General features: G+C 46.8%; 1 protein-coding gene across 1 annotated transcript in view; it reads right to left on the bottom strand.

Moving 5' to 3' along the window:
• LOC135912824 (guanylate cyclase 32E-like) overlaps positions 1-15,871 on the bottom strand; it is a 265,613-nt gene that overhangs the window by 132,595 nt on the left and 117,147 nt on the right. The window contains exon 5 of the mRNA XM_065445365.1: positions 3,740-3,859. Coding sequence (XP_065301437.1) covers positions 3,740-3,859 — 120 coding nt within the window. The remainder of the gene's footprint in view (positions 1-3,739; positions 3,860-15,871) is intronic.

Below are 15,871 nucleotides of genomic sequence, written 5' to 3'. Positions count from 1 at the left end.
TCTTCAATATACCAAACAGAGACAAATAACAGTGTGCCATCATCTCAGCCCTATTATTAAACTTGGGAACGAATAACTTCGTCCATAATGAAAAAAAATGTGCAAGTCTTCATTTTGTACTTTTGCCCATGACTTTACCCTTTAGACGGCAAAAGGCTCAATCAGGAAAAAAAGAACGAATACTTCGAGACCCAACAAACACAGCGCATGATTTCGCCTCCGAGAACAGAATGAAATGTGCACCTGAAAATCGGAATCAATTACGGTGCACGCAATGTATTATAACAACTCTCAAGAAGCTGAACTCAAGCGTAGAGATTCGACACTTAAGGAATGCCAAGAAAGTGACGATTTTATCGTTGAGGATACAACACAGCACAAAAGCAGACCACCCCCTCAAAACACTAAAGACTTCGGTCAAGCAAAGCAGCATAATGATAGGAAGAGGTACGCGGAACGGAAGAGCATTAAGCGAATCAGACTCAATAAGACGAGTTCAAGCTTTTGCATTAAGCAGAATTGCCTACAGCCTCCCGTATGAAGAACTTAACCGTGAAGAGACAGAGCAGGCCTAATACACACGGTGTATAAGGCCGCCCTTGGTCTACCGCTGGAGATATTCACGGAGGGACTTGATGCTCTCGGGGTGTACAACTATCTTAGAAGAACCCAAGACGATGATAACTTTGCCCCATGCCCCATGCCCCATGCTATCTTTGCCCCATGTTACATGGGAGCGCAATCACATGCCTAAAATTCATATTCACACCAATCAGCATAACATTCTTTTAGGGAGCATTGGACAGCCATCCTCGCCCGGACTGACCTGGAAATCCATTTGGTCTTCCCCGACCAGGCCTGGTGCGAGGCGTTGTCTACTGGAGCCCTGGACGGAGGACTCACCCTCATGCCCTCATAACATGATTTTTACTTAATAAATTTCTTTCTCTAGTGTACAAATAACATATTTTTGGTAAATTCGTGTTTAAAATAATACATTTATAGAACCGAACTCCTCACTACAACCAATAGCGTAATAACCCCTGGTATCTTGTCCAGTTTCCAGTAGCTGGCAAGCCGAATTTTCTCAGGAAAAAGCAGGCAAAAAATATGCTTGTCATTACAGTGGGAAAGTGCTGCTGTCGCAGTGAGTGAGTGTAGCACCGAATGAGTCGCTCAAGATTGCTACGTTTTTTTTTGTATGGTGCTCACGAGAGTGCGAAATTTATTATTTCATGCTTTTCCTAAACTGACAACAAACGACTGACAAACAATAAGCCGATTTTGTACGCCGCAGCCGTCACTATGAAAAAGAAACAGAAAGGCAGCAGTTCTTCCGGCGCTAAGCTCGTTCTCTGTGACAGCAGGATTCTCCCATCGCGATGACCTTCATCTTAATTTCACTTGCCTGCTTCGTCTTCAAGTAATTGTGCGCACTCGATAAGAGAGAATGGGCAAGCGGTTGCAAGATTCTTGCTTGGGGTGGGGGAATTCGGTACGACCATAGAATAATGTAATAATTTTGGGTAAAAACTAAAAGAAATGAATTGACCATTATAATAATTAAGCAATCAATTTAGCTGTCATGCTATTCGACAAATAAAAGTGCTATGTAGATAAGCAGGTTGCAAGTTTATTTTGTTTGCGATGTGTGCAACTTCTTTAGGCACGCATGATGCATTTTATGGGATCCCAAATGCATGAACATGTTTTAGCCATCTTAGGCGCCGCATTTCTAGATAGGTTCGATATAGTTAAATGAAATACATACATTTACGGAAAAACACGTTAACAGCTGTTTGGCCAAGGGCTTATGCTATGTTTCTTTTAAAAAGTTGGCCCAGTATCTTGCTATTTAAGTATTGTGAGTGCTACCTGTCCACTCCATGTTCCGTATCTGTGCGTACTCATCAACACCACTTCGGGCCGTAGCACTGGGGGGCAGGCTCATTTGAAAAGAGAGCCCATCTGCCGCATAACGGTTGTCGAATAAGCGATGGAGGAGCTGAGTGTACTTGATACGTGCAGCCTTGGTCGAACGTGTGTTATCAAGGTGACGTTAACCTTTGGACAGTGTAATAAGTCTTGCGAAGTTGTGTAATGCAGTGCTACTTGCTCTTTACATCATTCAGCTGGACAACGTCCATATACCTACCAGCCCGACGTGTTGGCAGCGTGGCATTTAGGATGACTTTACTCGTGATGTCTGCTCACACATTTTGAAATTCACTGTTTGTGCATGCCACTGTCTAAGCCGCCGGCGAGGAGGAACTTCATGGTTTAAAAGCAGGTGCAATGAATCGGATTATTCAACTCTGGGGCACACACATTTTCTGCAACTGATATCACGAGCCAACTGATGCAGTGCCACCTTGAAGATTTGAGCGTATATTGAGCGAAAGAGTGTTTTTGTCTGCACATTTAGCCGTCTACTACATTGGGCACTTGGCAACTGGAAATAGTGAGGCCTAATATTTAACAAACTCTGTGGTACAATTTGCCGTTACCTCGTTGTTGTTGTGACGCCATCGACGCTTTCTGAGCTGTTTTACGCCAACCGCCTGAATCTCGACGTATCCTCTATTTAGAGTATGTGGAATGTTTGAGGCGCGTCATCGTCATTGTCACGTAAGCCCCTTTTATGACCCTGACGCTGTTTTGACGAGTACGACAACGAAGAATTGCACGCCGAGAAGCCGCCATGTTTTCAAGAACAATTTATACACAATGCACATATTTCCGCCCTCGCACATTATTGTTTTCACCGGTGCAGTATACCCTGTACTGGCCTCTCATAAACACATGCGCCGACACGAAGAGTGCCACAGTTAGCACGAAACAGAAAACCTTGCACAGGAGTTTTCCAGCGCTCTCATTGCGTGATAGCTGAGAGGTTGGCGCGCCAGACCTATGAATACGCATTGCTGCAGCGATGTGGGTTTGAATACCAGCGATGGCTGTTCGGGACAAAGGCTGACACTATCTCTCCTCCCTAAGGTGGCAGTGAAGCTGCGGATGACGAGGAAGCTCGATGACGAAAAATAACGGTCGTCGTGAGCGTAAGGGAACGGGCGGACGGCCACTGCACACCAAGTTTCCAGCAGTTCACTGCTTCCGAAGTAAAATGATCCCCTTAGGTGATGCGCCTATCCCCGCGCCGGCACCACTTGAAGGAATCTTCGAAGGTAGCAGTCTGTGATATTTAGAGTCGTGAATCTTGTGCCGCAGGTGCGCGATTGACTTTGTTGCTCAATTTGTCGGTTATATCGTGAGGCGGAGGCACAGATTGGCACATCCTTCATAGGTCGCGTGAAGGACTCAATGCTGAGCCTGAAACGTTGGTAGGAGAGAGAGGCAGTCAATGCTTAGTCTCCATGCATGTATATGGGGCGCCAAACACGCTGCATATAAAACAATTACATTGTCAAGTAGTTACCTTAGCGTGCTTATCAGGATAAATATGGGCTCGCATCCTTTATTGCCGCTACATCTCGTTTGATTTAAGAAATGAATAGTATGGCTAATTTGTAACGGAAAGTAGCGCAAAATAAATGCAGTCACGAGGGAAGGCACGCATAACTAACGCTGTTTTTCGTACCCGTCCTCCTGATTTTGTTTGCTTTGCGCTACTAAGTATGTCTAACTCCCCGGGCTTTCAAAGAACTTGACCAGAGTAAGTTTCTCGCTGTCCTGTTCTCATTACAACGCCACTCTCTACTATAACCGACACAGCACTAACCTGGTCCCAGCGATAGTGACGTAGCAGTGAGATGACCGATTTGGAGACCTTGGACAGTGGTGGCAGGGTCCGGGCGAACGTCCGGAAAGAGCGGCCGGACACTCGCAGATCCGAGCAGCGCTGCAAAAACAGCCTAATTAGAAGCTGCATGCACTGCTAATCCATCCGTATTTTTATAAAATAAAATAAAATAAAATAAGCTTTCTTCTTCCGCGAAGCTTGTTCGCTTCCAAAGCTAGGCTTGCTTGACTCTTGCTTCCTAGCTGAAAAAAAAAAATAATTGAACTACGAAGGACTTAGGCATCGAGTAAGTCACCCGCGTAATCTGCCGGCAAGATCATTAGCACCACGCGTGCATGTTGAACAGCATAGTGCTATAGTGGGAACGACAGTGGAAAAAGAAATATTCATAACAAAATAGAAACAATACGTTTACGAATGATCATTAGCTCTGTTTTCCCTAGAACACGTATCTTATGAAACTCTGGTCACTTCCTTACGGTGCCTTAGTTAAGGCTCCAGGAACTGTGTCTATAATTTTTATCTTTATTTGAAAGCGCGGAAACTTTCCAAACACGGACAGATTAGCTCGCTCCTGGCTACGCATTACAGACAAGTACTACACCACAAATGTAGAAGAGAAACATTCAAATTAGTATGTAGATTCCGTAGTGTATTTAAAGGTAGAATATCACAAGAAAAAGACTTCGTCGGCAATACCATCGTTATTTTTTTACCCTTTATAGGATAACAGATTTTTTTTCACAATATGTGAATTTGCTTAGAAAAGTGAAAGTAACTTTAAATAACATAAATACAACTATCGAAACTGATACTGAAATGGGTAGCTTGGAGAGCCGCTTCGTGTGGTCACGTCAGAACCTATATACCATTCGTGAACGCGCCGAACGGCGAACCAACGTGTTCCTTCAAGTGCCCACCTTAGTTTTTTCTTTGCGAACCAGAAAGCTTCGGCCACGTGGATATGTACGAGATGTAAAAAAACTAAAGAAGTCATCCAATGAATTACTGATTTCCCAGGATGGAGAAGGATTCCATCGAAGTCTATCTGTGCATTATTGCTGAATGCCTACAAGCCGAATGATGGTCCTAGTGCATATCGGTGTGAAAATTTTCCAGTTATCAGCAGTAAAATAAACTCCAAACAGTGTAGATAACGTTAGGTTGTGCATGAAAGGGCCAGTATTCTGCCTACCATATCTTTAAAAAAATGTGAAATTTATTCCGCAGTCTTTTTTAGAGGAAAAGGCGTTACAAACGCACCGGTACGACCGTGTATGGTATATAAGCGTTCTTGGAGGTAGTTTTCACGACATCCTTGAGGAGGTTTAGGTTTGAAGAGCGTCGCCAATCTCCCAACATTGTAATGGTGTCTGTACTAATCCGAATCAGCTGAATAACTTCTCTGCACGTTTTTTTACACGAGTCTTTCTTCTGTAGGTATGTATTTCCCACAGAACGTCTACAAAAAACCCGTGCACTATTGAAATCGTACGTAACGATGAACATCGGAAGTGCGGGAACGAAGTAATCGCGTCAAAACCATTTGCGATGAAGATCTTCGTATTGTAAATTTCGAAGGCCCACGGCCGCGCGGGGAAAGAGCGTAGGAGAGGGAAGGGAACCAGAAACCGAGCGCTTGGAGGAACTGCTCAAAGAGGATTCTTCGAAGGGGCCGATTCTCAGTTTTACCTGCTGGTACCGGCGTTTGCTGGATTAAACCATAAAAGCACCGCCTTTCAGAATACCTGTTATGCGTGAGGTTTTGAGAGTGAGGGCGGTACTACTCCTATAGATTAAGCATCCGGATGCGGTAAGAAAGTAACGAAGATCTGTTGCTTGGAATCCTAAGATATGAAGTTAGCGAGAAATTATGCAAAAATTGCGCAAGAGGCACAAATAAATCTCGATGGAACTCTATCACTTGCTGTGGGACAGCTATAGTTGAGTAGTTTATGCAATGCACAAAGACGAACAGTATAGGCTCGAGGAATACCGACGGCTTCAGGAAGTGTGGGCATTGTGTTAAGAATGCGGAAAGATTGTTTCGGAACATGGTGTATGTGGGCAAATAAAAAGGTCACCGATATTATTAAACTGCGCTCGCATTACACATTTTTTCTATATAAAACCGAATGCAAATATATGAGAAGAAGAGCCTCCAAATATCCTAAATACGAAATAATTTCTTATTCCTAAACAAAGTGAAATATGAAAATTGTGGTGCAATCTGTTAGTAAGATGTTACGCTTAGTAATGTTACCTGATCCGCGCATGTATTGTCTTTCACATCTGGACACCTGGTAAACTGTGAGTCTTGTTAACACAATGATAAAAAGCTGCAAATTACTTGCGCGCAACAGCCCGTCTCAGGTGCACGAAGGGTGCTGGTTTGTGGGCTGTGTTGAGAGAGAAAAGCGTGATATAACAGCACCGGACACTGTTTAAACGGGTTGTGATCATGGGGAAACTGAGTCAGGAAAGACACAGTGAGCGGGGAAATCGAGGACTTGGGAGCCTGGATTGAGGCGCTCAAGCAGGACGTGAAGGGTACCACAGCAGAGGTTCCTACGGTGGAGGAAGGTTTTACGGCGGACTCTAGACTGTTACACATGTGGGAAGCGCATGCGAGCCTCCTTCGGAGATGGAAGAAACAAAAGCATAATGGGGTCCTCCGTAGGAAGGTGGCCAAGCTAGAACGAGAAATCGAAACCTACACGTTGGACTTGCAGTGCAAACAATGGGGGCAGATTTGTGACAAGATGAATGGGCAATTCGGATGCAAAAAAACATGGCAGTTGTTGAGGCACCTTTTAGATCCGGCGGCAACCAAATCGGCGCAGAAGGGTCAAATGGCTAGGTTAGTTCATCAGTATCAAGGCACGACTGGGGAGTTCATTCAAGAACTCCGAAGTCGTTACATAAACGGCGAGGCGGGCGGTTTCTTGCCGGATTACTCGGGAGAGGAAAACGTCGAATTAGATGCGGACTTTACGGTGGCGGAGGTGGAGTTTGCAATGGGGCAGCTTCGTACTACGTCGGCAGCGGGTCCAGATGGGGTTACTAATAAAATGCTGAGGAACCTGGATTTCAAGTCAGTGGGGGCGCTCACGGATTTGATGAACAAATATTGGGCGGCCGGAGAGATCCCGGCAGAGTGGAAGCATGCTAGGATTACATTTATTCCTAAACCAGGGAAGAAGATCTGTATTGAGAATCTTCGACCCATCTCGCTGACGTCCTGCTTGGCCAAATTGATGGAGCATGTGGTCCTCAACAGGCTCCAGGGTTATATGGAGGACAAGGAGTTGATACCTAAAACGATGATTGGCTTCAGGGCTAATTTATCAACGCAGGACGTCATGATACAGCTCAAAAAGGACGTGGTTGATCCTGGGTACGGCACGGGCACGAAGGCTATCTTGGGGCTCGACCTCACAAAGGCCTTTGACAATGTCACCCATGAGGCAATATTAAGGAGCCTATCGGACATAGGACCGGGGGGTAGAACCTTCCGATACATCAGATCATTTCTGGAGGATAGGACTGCGGAGATTGTAGTCGGAGAATTTAAATCGGATCCTTTCCCGTTGGGGGGCAGGGGGACACCACAAGGGTCGGTTTTATCGCCGTTCTTGTTTAACCTCGCCTTGATCAAGATACCGCCCAGGCTGGCAATGATAACGGGACTTAAACATACATTTTATGCGGATGACATTACTCTATGGGTAACAAAGGGAAGCGACGCACAATTGGAGGAAACTTTACAACAGGCAGTGGATATTGTGGAGGAGCTAGCGGGGGAGGCAGGACTCTCGTGCTCTCAGCCCAAGTCCGAGATTTTTGTGCTTAGGGATAAACCAAGAGGGATACATGCGAGGCACTATGTGCCGCCACCACCGCTGAAGGTGAAAGTGGGGGGTGCACCGGTCGCTGAGGTCCAAACGATCAGGATCCTGGGGCTGTATCTGCAGACTAACAGGAAGAATAGGGAGGCCTTGGAAAGGCTCAAAAATACTGTCAATGCTACCGTGAGACTTATCAGGAGAATCGCCAATCGTAAACAAGGCGTCAAGGAAAAGGACTTGTGTAAGCTGGTACAGGCGTTTGTGCTCGGTAGAATAGTGTATGCGACGCCTTATATGAAGATGGACGCGACGGAGAAAGGCAAGGTGGAGGCTATGATTAGACAGGCGTATAAGGCGGCCCTTGGGTTGCCTAACAATACTTCCACCGAAAGGCTGCTGGGATTAGGGGTGCACAACACCTTGGAAGAACTGCGGGAGGCACACTTGGCGATGCAACTCAGTAGACTTTCCAAAACGATAGTAGGGAGGGATATATTGGAAGGGATCGGCATTGGAGTTGATCCTCCAGCTGGGGACATGAAAATTCAGGTGAAGCGAGAAATGCACAAGGGCTTGTACATAAAACCTTTACCTAAAAATATGCATCCGATACATCACGAGAACCGTAGGAAGGCAAGAGCCAGAGCTTTACATGCTAAGTACGGGAAGTACAACGGGGCGGTCTACGTAGATGTCGCCGAGTATAAGAACAAGGACGCATTTGCAGTTGCGGTGGTGGATGGGCGGGGACGCTTAGTCACCTCTGGATCAGTCAAAACCCGCTCCTCAGAAACTGCAGAGGAGGCGGCGATAGCGCTAGCTATAGGTAATACTGAAGCTGACATGATTTTCAGCGACTCTAAAACAGCCATCCGAAATTTGGCGAGGGGCAGAATCTCTGTCACAGCGGCAGGATTACTAAATCGGGCCACGGGGCGAGGGACTACGGAGGTGGAAATTGTCTGGGTACCGGCCCACTCTGGGAACCCTGGGAACGAGGCGGCTCACATGATGGATGGATGTGTGTTGTTTAGTGGCGCAAGGGCCAGGTATGGCCAAAGAGCGCCATGACTGATAATGTTGTGTTAAGCGCTGATTTGTGAGTGGCGATGGTGGAATGTAACGTGGCTGTAAAGTGGCCTAAAATCAATCAGTGACATGGAAGCGTAAAATAGGATATAGCATAAAATTATGATAGTGATACATGTAGTGGTCTCTGGATAAAGTACGCGTGATAAGTGATCACGGAGCTAAAATGCGAGAATATGTAAATAGCACTAATGCCTCCGGGGGCCTTTGAGTACAAAGGCTGAGAGGCAGGTGCTTTCTTTTATTGCACCTACCGCAGCAGAAACCTCTGTTAGAGGCTGTGCTACGGATTTCCTGGGGCTATAATATGGAAACTATCTACATCTTTTAAAAATCTAAACAGGGATTCATGTTTGAAGAAAGGTTCTATGCCTACAATCATTTGAGGATGAAGTGGAATTTGTTGCCGGTGAGGTAATGGAAAATGCTTTTTCCTATTTGCATCTAATTCTCTGCATTGCATCAGGGTGTGAAGCACGGTAAGTGGCTCACCACACTTATCACACATGGGTGGATCACCACCTGACAAGAGGTATGCGTGTGTACTGTATGTATGTGCTATTCTAAGTCTGCAAAGTATTACTTCCGTATGGCGGTTCTTTGATACCGGCGGCCAGTTGCCAAGATATGGCTTGATAACATGGAGTTTATTTTCTGTTTCTTTATCCCACAACCGCTGCCAGAAAGCCCTCAGCGCTTTCTTTATGGAGGGCTTAAGGTCCATTACAGGGACAGTCATGGAAATGTCTGCAGCATTCGCGTGGATGGATGTGGCTAGCTGGTCAGCCAACACGTTTCCTTCAATCTCGCGGTGCCCCGGCACCCAGCATACCACGATTTGCTGCTTGGAAGCATAGGTGGTTAGTAATGCTGAGTAAAGAGATACAATGATAGGGTTTTTATACTTTTTGACAGTTTTCAAAGCGTTTACAACGCTCAATGAATCTGTGTATATAATTGCCTTTGTGATATTACTTTCTTTAATGTGTTTAACGGCAGCCAATATGGCGTAGGCCTCTGCTGTAAAGATACTTGTGCTCGTGTGCAGAACACCGGTATCCGAAAAGGATGGACCGACTGCTGCGTAAGATACGCCAGGATTACACTTTGATGCGTCTGTAAAGAATTCAGGACATGCGTATTTGTGTTGTAATTCCAAGAAGTACATTCGTATATGCGCGAGAGGAGCGCGCTTTGTAACAGTTATGAAGGATGTATCACACTCTATTGGTTGCCACTGCCACGGCGGGGGCCGTATAGCAGGGGACATAAGGTGGTATTGGAGCAGTGGAACCCTTGTTTCTTCAGCCATGTCTCTAACACGCATGGAGAAAGGCTGTGCCACTCTGGGCCGGTTGCGGAAAAGTTGGCAACTGGACAAATCGTTTACGGTGTGATACGCGGGATGCTGACTGTTTCCGTTCACTCTAAGAAAATACATGAAAGACGAATATGTTCTCTGCAGATGCAGTGACCACTCATCCGATTCAACGTACAGGCTTTCTACTGGGCTTGTTCTAAAGGCGCCTGTGGACAGGCGAATTCCTAAGTGGTGGACGGGGTCAAGCATCTTTAGAGCAGTTGGAGTAGCCGACTGGTAAACTATGGCTCCATAGTCTAGTCGTGTGCGTATGAGGCTTTTGTACAAGTACAAGAGGCACTTTCTATCACTGCCCCAGGTTGTGCGTGAGAGCACCTTTAAGATATTCATTGTTTTCATGCACTTGTCTTTAAGATATTTTATGTGCTGTACAAAGGTTAGTTTCGCGTCTAAAATTATGCCTAAGAATTTATGTTCCCTGTTTACGGGCAGACGCTCACCATGCAACACAATTTCAGGATCAGGGTGCAGGCCTCTTTTTCTAGAGAAAGTGACACAGGTGCTTTTTTGTGGGTTCAGTCTGAACCCGTTCACATCAGCCCATTTGGAGACCCTGTTAAGACAAAGCTGGGTCTGTCGCTCACAGACTGCAAGAGAACTTGATTGAAAACCTATCTGCACATCGTCAACATACGTCGAATAGAAGATGTTATGTGGTATGTGTAGACGAAGAGAATTCATTTTTACTATAAAAAGTGTGCAGCTGAGCACCCCGCCCTGCGGCACTCCAGTTTCCTGTACAAATTTCTGTGACAGAACAGTGCCCACTCGAACGCGGAATGTCCGATTCGACAGATAACTTTCGATAACATTGAACATATTTCCGTGTATACCTAACTGTGAGAGGTCTCTCAAAATCCCAAACCGCCACGTTGTATCATAGGCTTTCTCCATATCTAAGAATACTGATAAGAAAAACTGCTTATGGACAAAAGCCTCACGGATACGTGCCTCGATACGTATGAGATGGTCAGTGGTGGATCGACCCTCCCGAAACCCGCACTGGTATGGGTCCAGCAATTTGTTTGATTCTAGGAAGTGTAGTAGGCGACAGTTAATCATTTTTTCGAATACTTTACATAGGCAACTTGTTAATGCTATAGGCCTGTAACTCGATACAGAGGAAGGATCCTTTCCGTGTTTTAGGATTGGAATAACAATAGCCTCCTTCCAAACAGAGGGGATCTCGCCGGAAGACCAAATAACGTTGTATAGGTAAAGGAGGGTTTTCTGTGTTTCGGATGGTAATTGTTTTAACATCTCATATATTACGCGGTCTGAACCTGGGGCGGATGTATTACAACAGTTTAGTGCTGCCTGCAGTTCTGCTATACGGAATGGATCGTTGTACGCAGCACTTTTAGCAGATTTTCTTTCTAATGTTTGCTGTTCTATTTGTGTTTTGTATTTTAGGAAGGTTTCTGAGTAGTGTGAAGAGCTCGATATGTATTCAAAATGTGCCCCGAGAAAGTTGGCTTGGTCTTCAAGGCTTTCTCCGTGGCTGTTCACTAAAGGCAGGGAATATGTGTGTTGCCCATTGACTTTTTTCACTCTATTCCATACTTTGCTCTCATCTGTGTACGAGTTGATGCTTGATATGTACTTCGCCCAACTCTCTCGTCTTGCTTGTCGGCGCGTTCTCCTCGCCTGGGATTTGATATGCTTAAAGTTTTCCAAGTTTTCTGCTGTTGGCGAATCGCGAAGCAGCGCCCACGCTTTGTTCTGCTTCTTCCGTGCTTGCCTACACGCATCGTTCCACCAGGGAACACGCCGTTTGGAACCCATGCCGCTCGCTTGAGTAATGCATTTACATGCGGCATCAAGTATAAAAGCTGTAAAATATGCAACAGCGTCATCTAAGGTTATACCAGACATCTCAGACCAGGTCATGTGTGTAAGAGTTCGGTACCGTTCCCAATCGGCTGTGTCAATTTTCCACCGAGGGACCTGCGGGGGAAGTTGATCTTGTTTCGGCGTAGTTAGGATTATTGGGAAGTGGTCACTCCCATATGGGTTGTTAAGCACAATCCATTTAAAATATGGTAAAAGCGTCGGCGATAAAATGCTAAGATCTATGGCAGAGTATGACTTGTTGGCTAGGTTAAAATATGTGGGTTCCTTTGTATTTAAAAGACATGCTCCAGAGGAGAAAAGCATCTGTTCAATGACGCGACCTCGCGCATCACAGCGTGGATCGCCCCACAAACTACTGTGTGCATTAAAATCACCGAGAATCATATAGGGTTCTGGGAGCTCATCTATTAATGATTCTAAGTCGCGTCTGTGAAGCTGATAATGTGGTGGTATGTACAAAGAGCAGATGGTAATGAGTTTATTTAAAAGTATGGCTCGAACGGCCACGGCCTCAAGGGCCGTTTGGAGCTTTAAATGCTGACACGCTACAGTTCTGTCAACAATAATGGCTACACCGCCAGATGATGCGACAGCATCCTCGCGGTCTTTGCGAAATGTAATATACTTTCGGAGAAAGTGTGTGTGTATAGATTTTAAGTGTGTTTCCTGTAAACACAGCACTTTTGGATTGTGTTTTTGGAGGAGTTCCTGCACATCATCAAGGTTTCTAAGAAGACCTCTGACGTTCCATTGAATTATCTGTGTATCCATGTTGGTAGTAAATAGGTGCTGTGTGTACAGAAAAGAAGTAGTGATTATGTAAATTACAGAGATTTATTTACAGAGCCCTTTCGAGGCCCTGTAATCAGGGTCTTGCCCTTTCTGGAGCGTTCGAGTGAACCTCGCCGCTCCTTAGGCGCTTGGCGCCCCTGGAGGATAGGTGTAGTGTCCATTGCCTCTTGTGAGGCGCCGGACACGTGCTCTTGCGAGCGGGAAGTTACGAGCGAGGGTCCTGCCTTGGAGGGCAAGACCCCTGCGCCCACCAGCCCGGAGGCCGATGGGGCTCCCTGAGGGATTTGGCTGCGCCGGCCGTTGCCAGCGCTGGAAGGGACCTGGGAAGTTGAGGCAGCCTCGGCTGCGCCCACCTTCGAGGTCGATGGTCCCTTCTCCTCGGTTGACGGAGCAGCGCTAGCTGCTACCGCCGCGGGGGCAGAAGGCGTAACTGCCGACTCACTGCTTGTGAGTCGGACAGCCGCCGGAGGCCGTTGTGACGCTGCCCCCTGACGCGCCACATCGGCAAAGGTTTTCTTGGGCAGGTATGATACCCGCCTCCGTGCCTCCTTGAAAGTTATGTTTTCCTTTACCTTGATTGTAACGATTTCCTTTTCTTTTTTCCAAGAAGGGCACGACCGCGAGTACGCGGCGTGCTCACCATCACAATTAACACAATGTGGAGTGTTCTGGCACGTTTCAGAGGAATGTTCTTTGTCACTGCACTTGGCACAAGTCAGCCGGCCTCGACAGTTCTGTGAGCTGTGGCCGAAACGTTGGCACTTAAAGCATCTGAGAGGGTTGGGAACGTATGGTCGAACCCGAAGTTTGATATAACCGGCCTCGATGGACTCGGGAAGGATACTTGAGCCGAACGTGAGTATCAGGTGTTTCGTGTTGATCTCTTTTCCATCTCGCCTTATCTTAATTCGTTTAACATTTACAACATTCTGGTCACTGAAGCCCTCCAAGAGTTCAGCCTCAGTGAGCTCCATCAAGTCATCATCAGAGACAACACCACGGGTGGTGTTCATGGTGCGGTGCGGGGTTATGATTATTTGGGTTTCCCCAAATGACACTAATGTTGACAATTTTTCATATTGTTTTTGATCGCGGAGCTCCAAGAGGAGATCACCGCTTGCCATCCTCGACGCCTTATATCCAGGACCAAAGACTTCAGTCAATGACTTGGAAACAAGGAAGGGTGAGATAGTTCTTACTGGTTTATCTGGTTTTGCGGAATGGATAACATGGAAACGCGGGAACGATTCTTTTTGGCGGCCGAAAAATTGAAAGACTTCATCGGTGCGCCCTCTTTTCTGAGGGCGATCAAGTAGTGGAGGGAAGGAAGTAGCCATGTGTGGACGTGTAGTTTTCGGCAGCAACGCCAGCCACCCACCATGGAGTCCAACAAGGGGACGCTGCAGGGTCTGAAAAACAGGGCCTGCTAACGCCAGCTGTACGTTGCCGCTATAACCCAATATGATATAACCGAGGTTGGCTACTCACACAAGGTTAACCCTTGCTGCCAGGAAGGTCGGAAGTAATAAAGAAATGAGAAGGAGACAGGAAAGGCGGAAAGTAAGGAAAAGACGAAGTTTGTAGGGAGAGAGAGACAGGAAAAGGCAACTACCGATTTCCCCCGGGTGGGTCAGTCCGGGGGTGCCGTCTATGTGAAGCAGAGGCCAAAGGGGTGTGTTGCCTCCGCCGGGGGGCCATAAAGGTCCAATCACCCAGCATCAGCTCAACCCCCAGGATCCCCTTTTCCCCAGACACGGCTAAGCCGCGCACGGCTACACGCGGGAGGGCCCAACCCTCGTGTGCTCGGGTCCGTGGTGTCGCCACACACCAAACGCCTGCTGACGCAGACGCCCCTGCGGGGGCGGCTCACATGAATGCTCGAGGTTTCGTCAGCCGAGCAGGTGAGCCGGACGTTCCGGGGAGGTCCACGAGAGATGGGCTGGTGTCCTTTCACGACATTACTAACCATTACAAACTTGAGCGGAGAATTTACCCTCCACCGGACAAGCAATTGGTGAAGGCGCAGGAAAGCGTCTGGCGAAGATTGCAGACGAGATCATTCTATAATCCATACGTGTTAAACAAAATCTACCCGGACGTTCAGCCGGAATGCAAATGGTGCCAGGAACTGGCCACCTATGACCACATATTATGGAGCTGTAGCATAGCGCCGCCACCGGCGGATATTATGCGTGATCCTTCTCTCGAGCAGTGGGAGGCCGTGTTGGCCAGCTCAGACCCGGTCGTCCAGACCAGGGCCGTGGAGTGGGCCACCCAGGTCGCCGTCAGCCATGAGCTGATGGCCATCTAGCACGGAATCGTCCGCACATGCGTTCTGACGAAAATAAAGTTTTTCCATCCATCCATGGGGAAACTGGCGAAATAATGAAGTGATTTGCCAAAGGCAGTGTTCTGATACTCGCCGTAGGGAGCAACGTTCGTAGACGAATAAGCCGACAATTTTAGGCCTCCTTCCAATTCGGACGAACCCAGCAATAGAGAGACGTTTGCGAAGATGCAAACGAAGTGAAAAACGAAGCCAGCCACCTTGCTGCACAAACAGGATGGCGGTTGAGCAGAAGGCTTAGAAACTCGATGGCAGGCTCATCTGCTCATAAGAAAGCGCAGTCACGCTTTCTTTTGTGCTTGCTGTAAGCTATGTCGTGTTTTTCATAGGCTCGCACATAGAAACCTGGAAAATACAGCAACAATATGTGATTTCCTTAGCTTTTTCTTGTGATCTAGAGGTGTCGTCTCGTCGCAGGAATGTCTCCCGTCATCTTTCAGACGGTTGCAGACGCTTTACATTATTGGGGCTTGAAGCTGTTTCATTAGCTACCTGAATGCGTAAACTGTCTCCAATGCTGGCCGGACTTGCAACATATCCTAAACTGAGACAATTAAGTTGTATATGGGCTTAAAGCAGAAGGGGCCCTATAAGATAAAACTATCCCAATCTGATTTTATTCCAATCTCCTGGCGTCAAACTTATGTAACCGCCGACGCAAGCATCGGACGGTAATCCATAGCCCAAACAAACGCGCTCCTCATTTATAGTAGGTCACTTTTTTTTCTTTCAATGCGAATAGCATTGCCTACATTGAGCAGATTTTCTCATAGAATTGGCTGAAAAGAGGCAAGGAGCAT

The sequence above is a fragment of the Dermacentor albipictus genome, chromosome 8, assembly GCF_038994185.2.
Source record: "Dermacentor albipictus isolate Rhodes 1998 colony chromosome 8, USDA_Dalb.pri_finalv2, whole genome shotgun sequence".
NCBI lineage: Eukaryota > Metazoa > Arthropoda > Arachnida > Ixodida > Ixodidae > Dermacentor > Dermacentor albipictus.
Note: the sequence above shows the minus strand (reverse complement) of the source record. Positions and strands in the feature narration are given on the sequence as shown.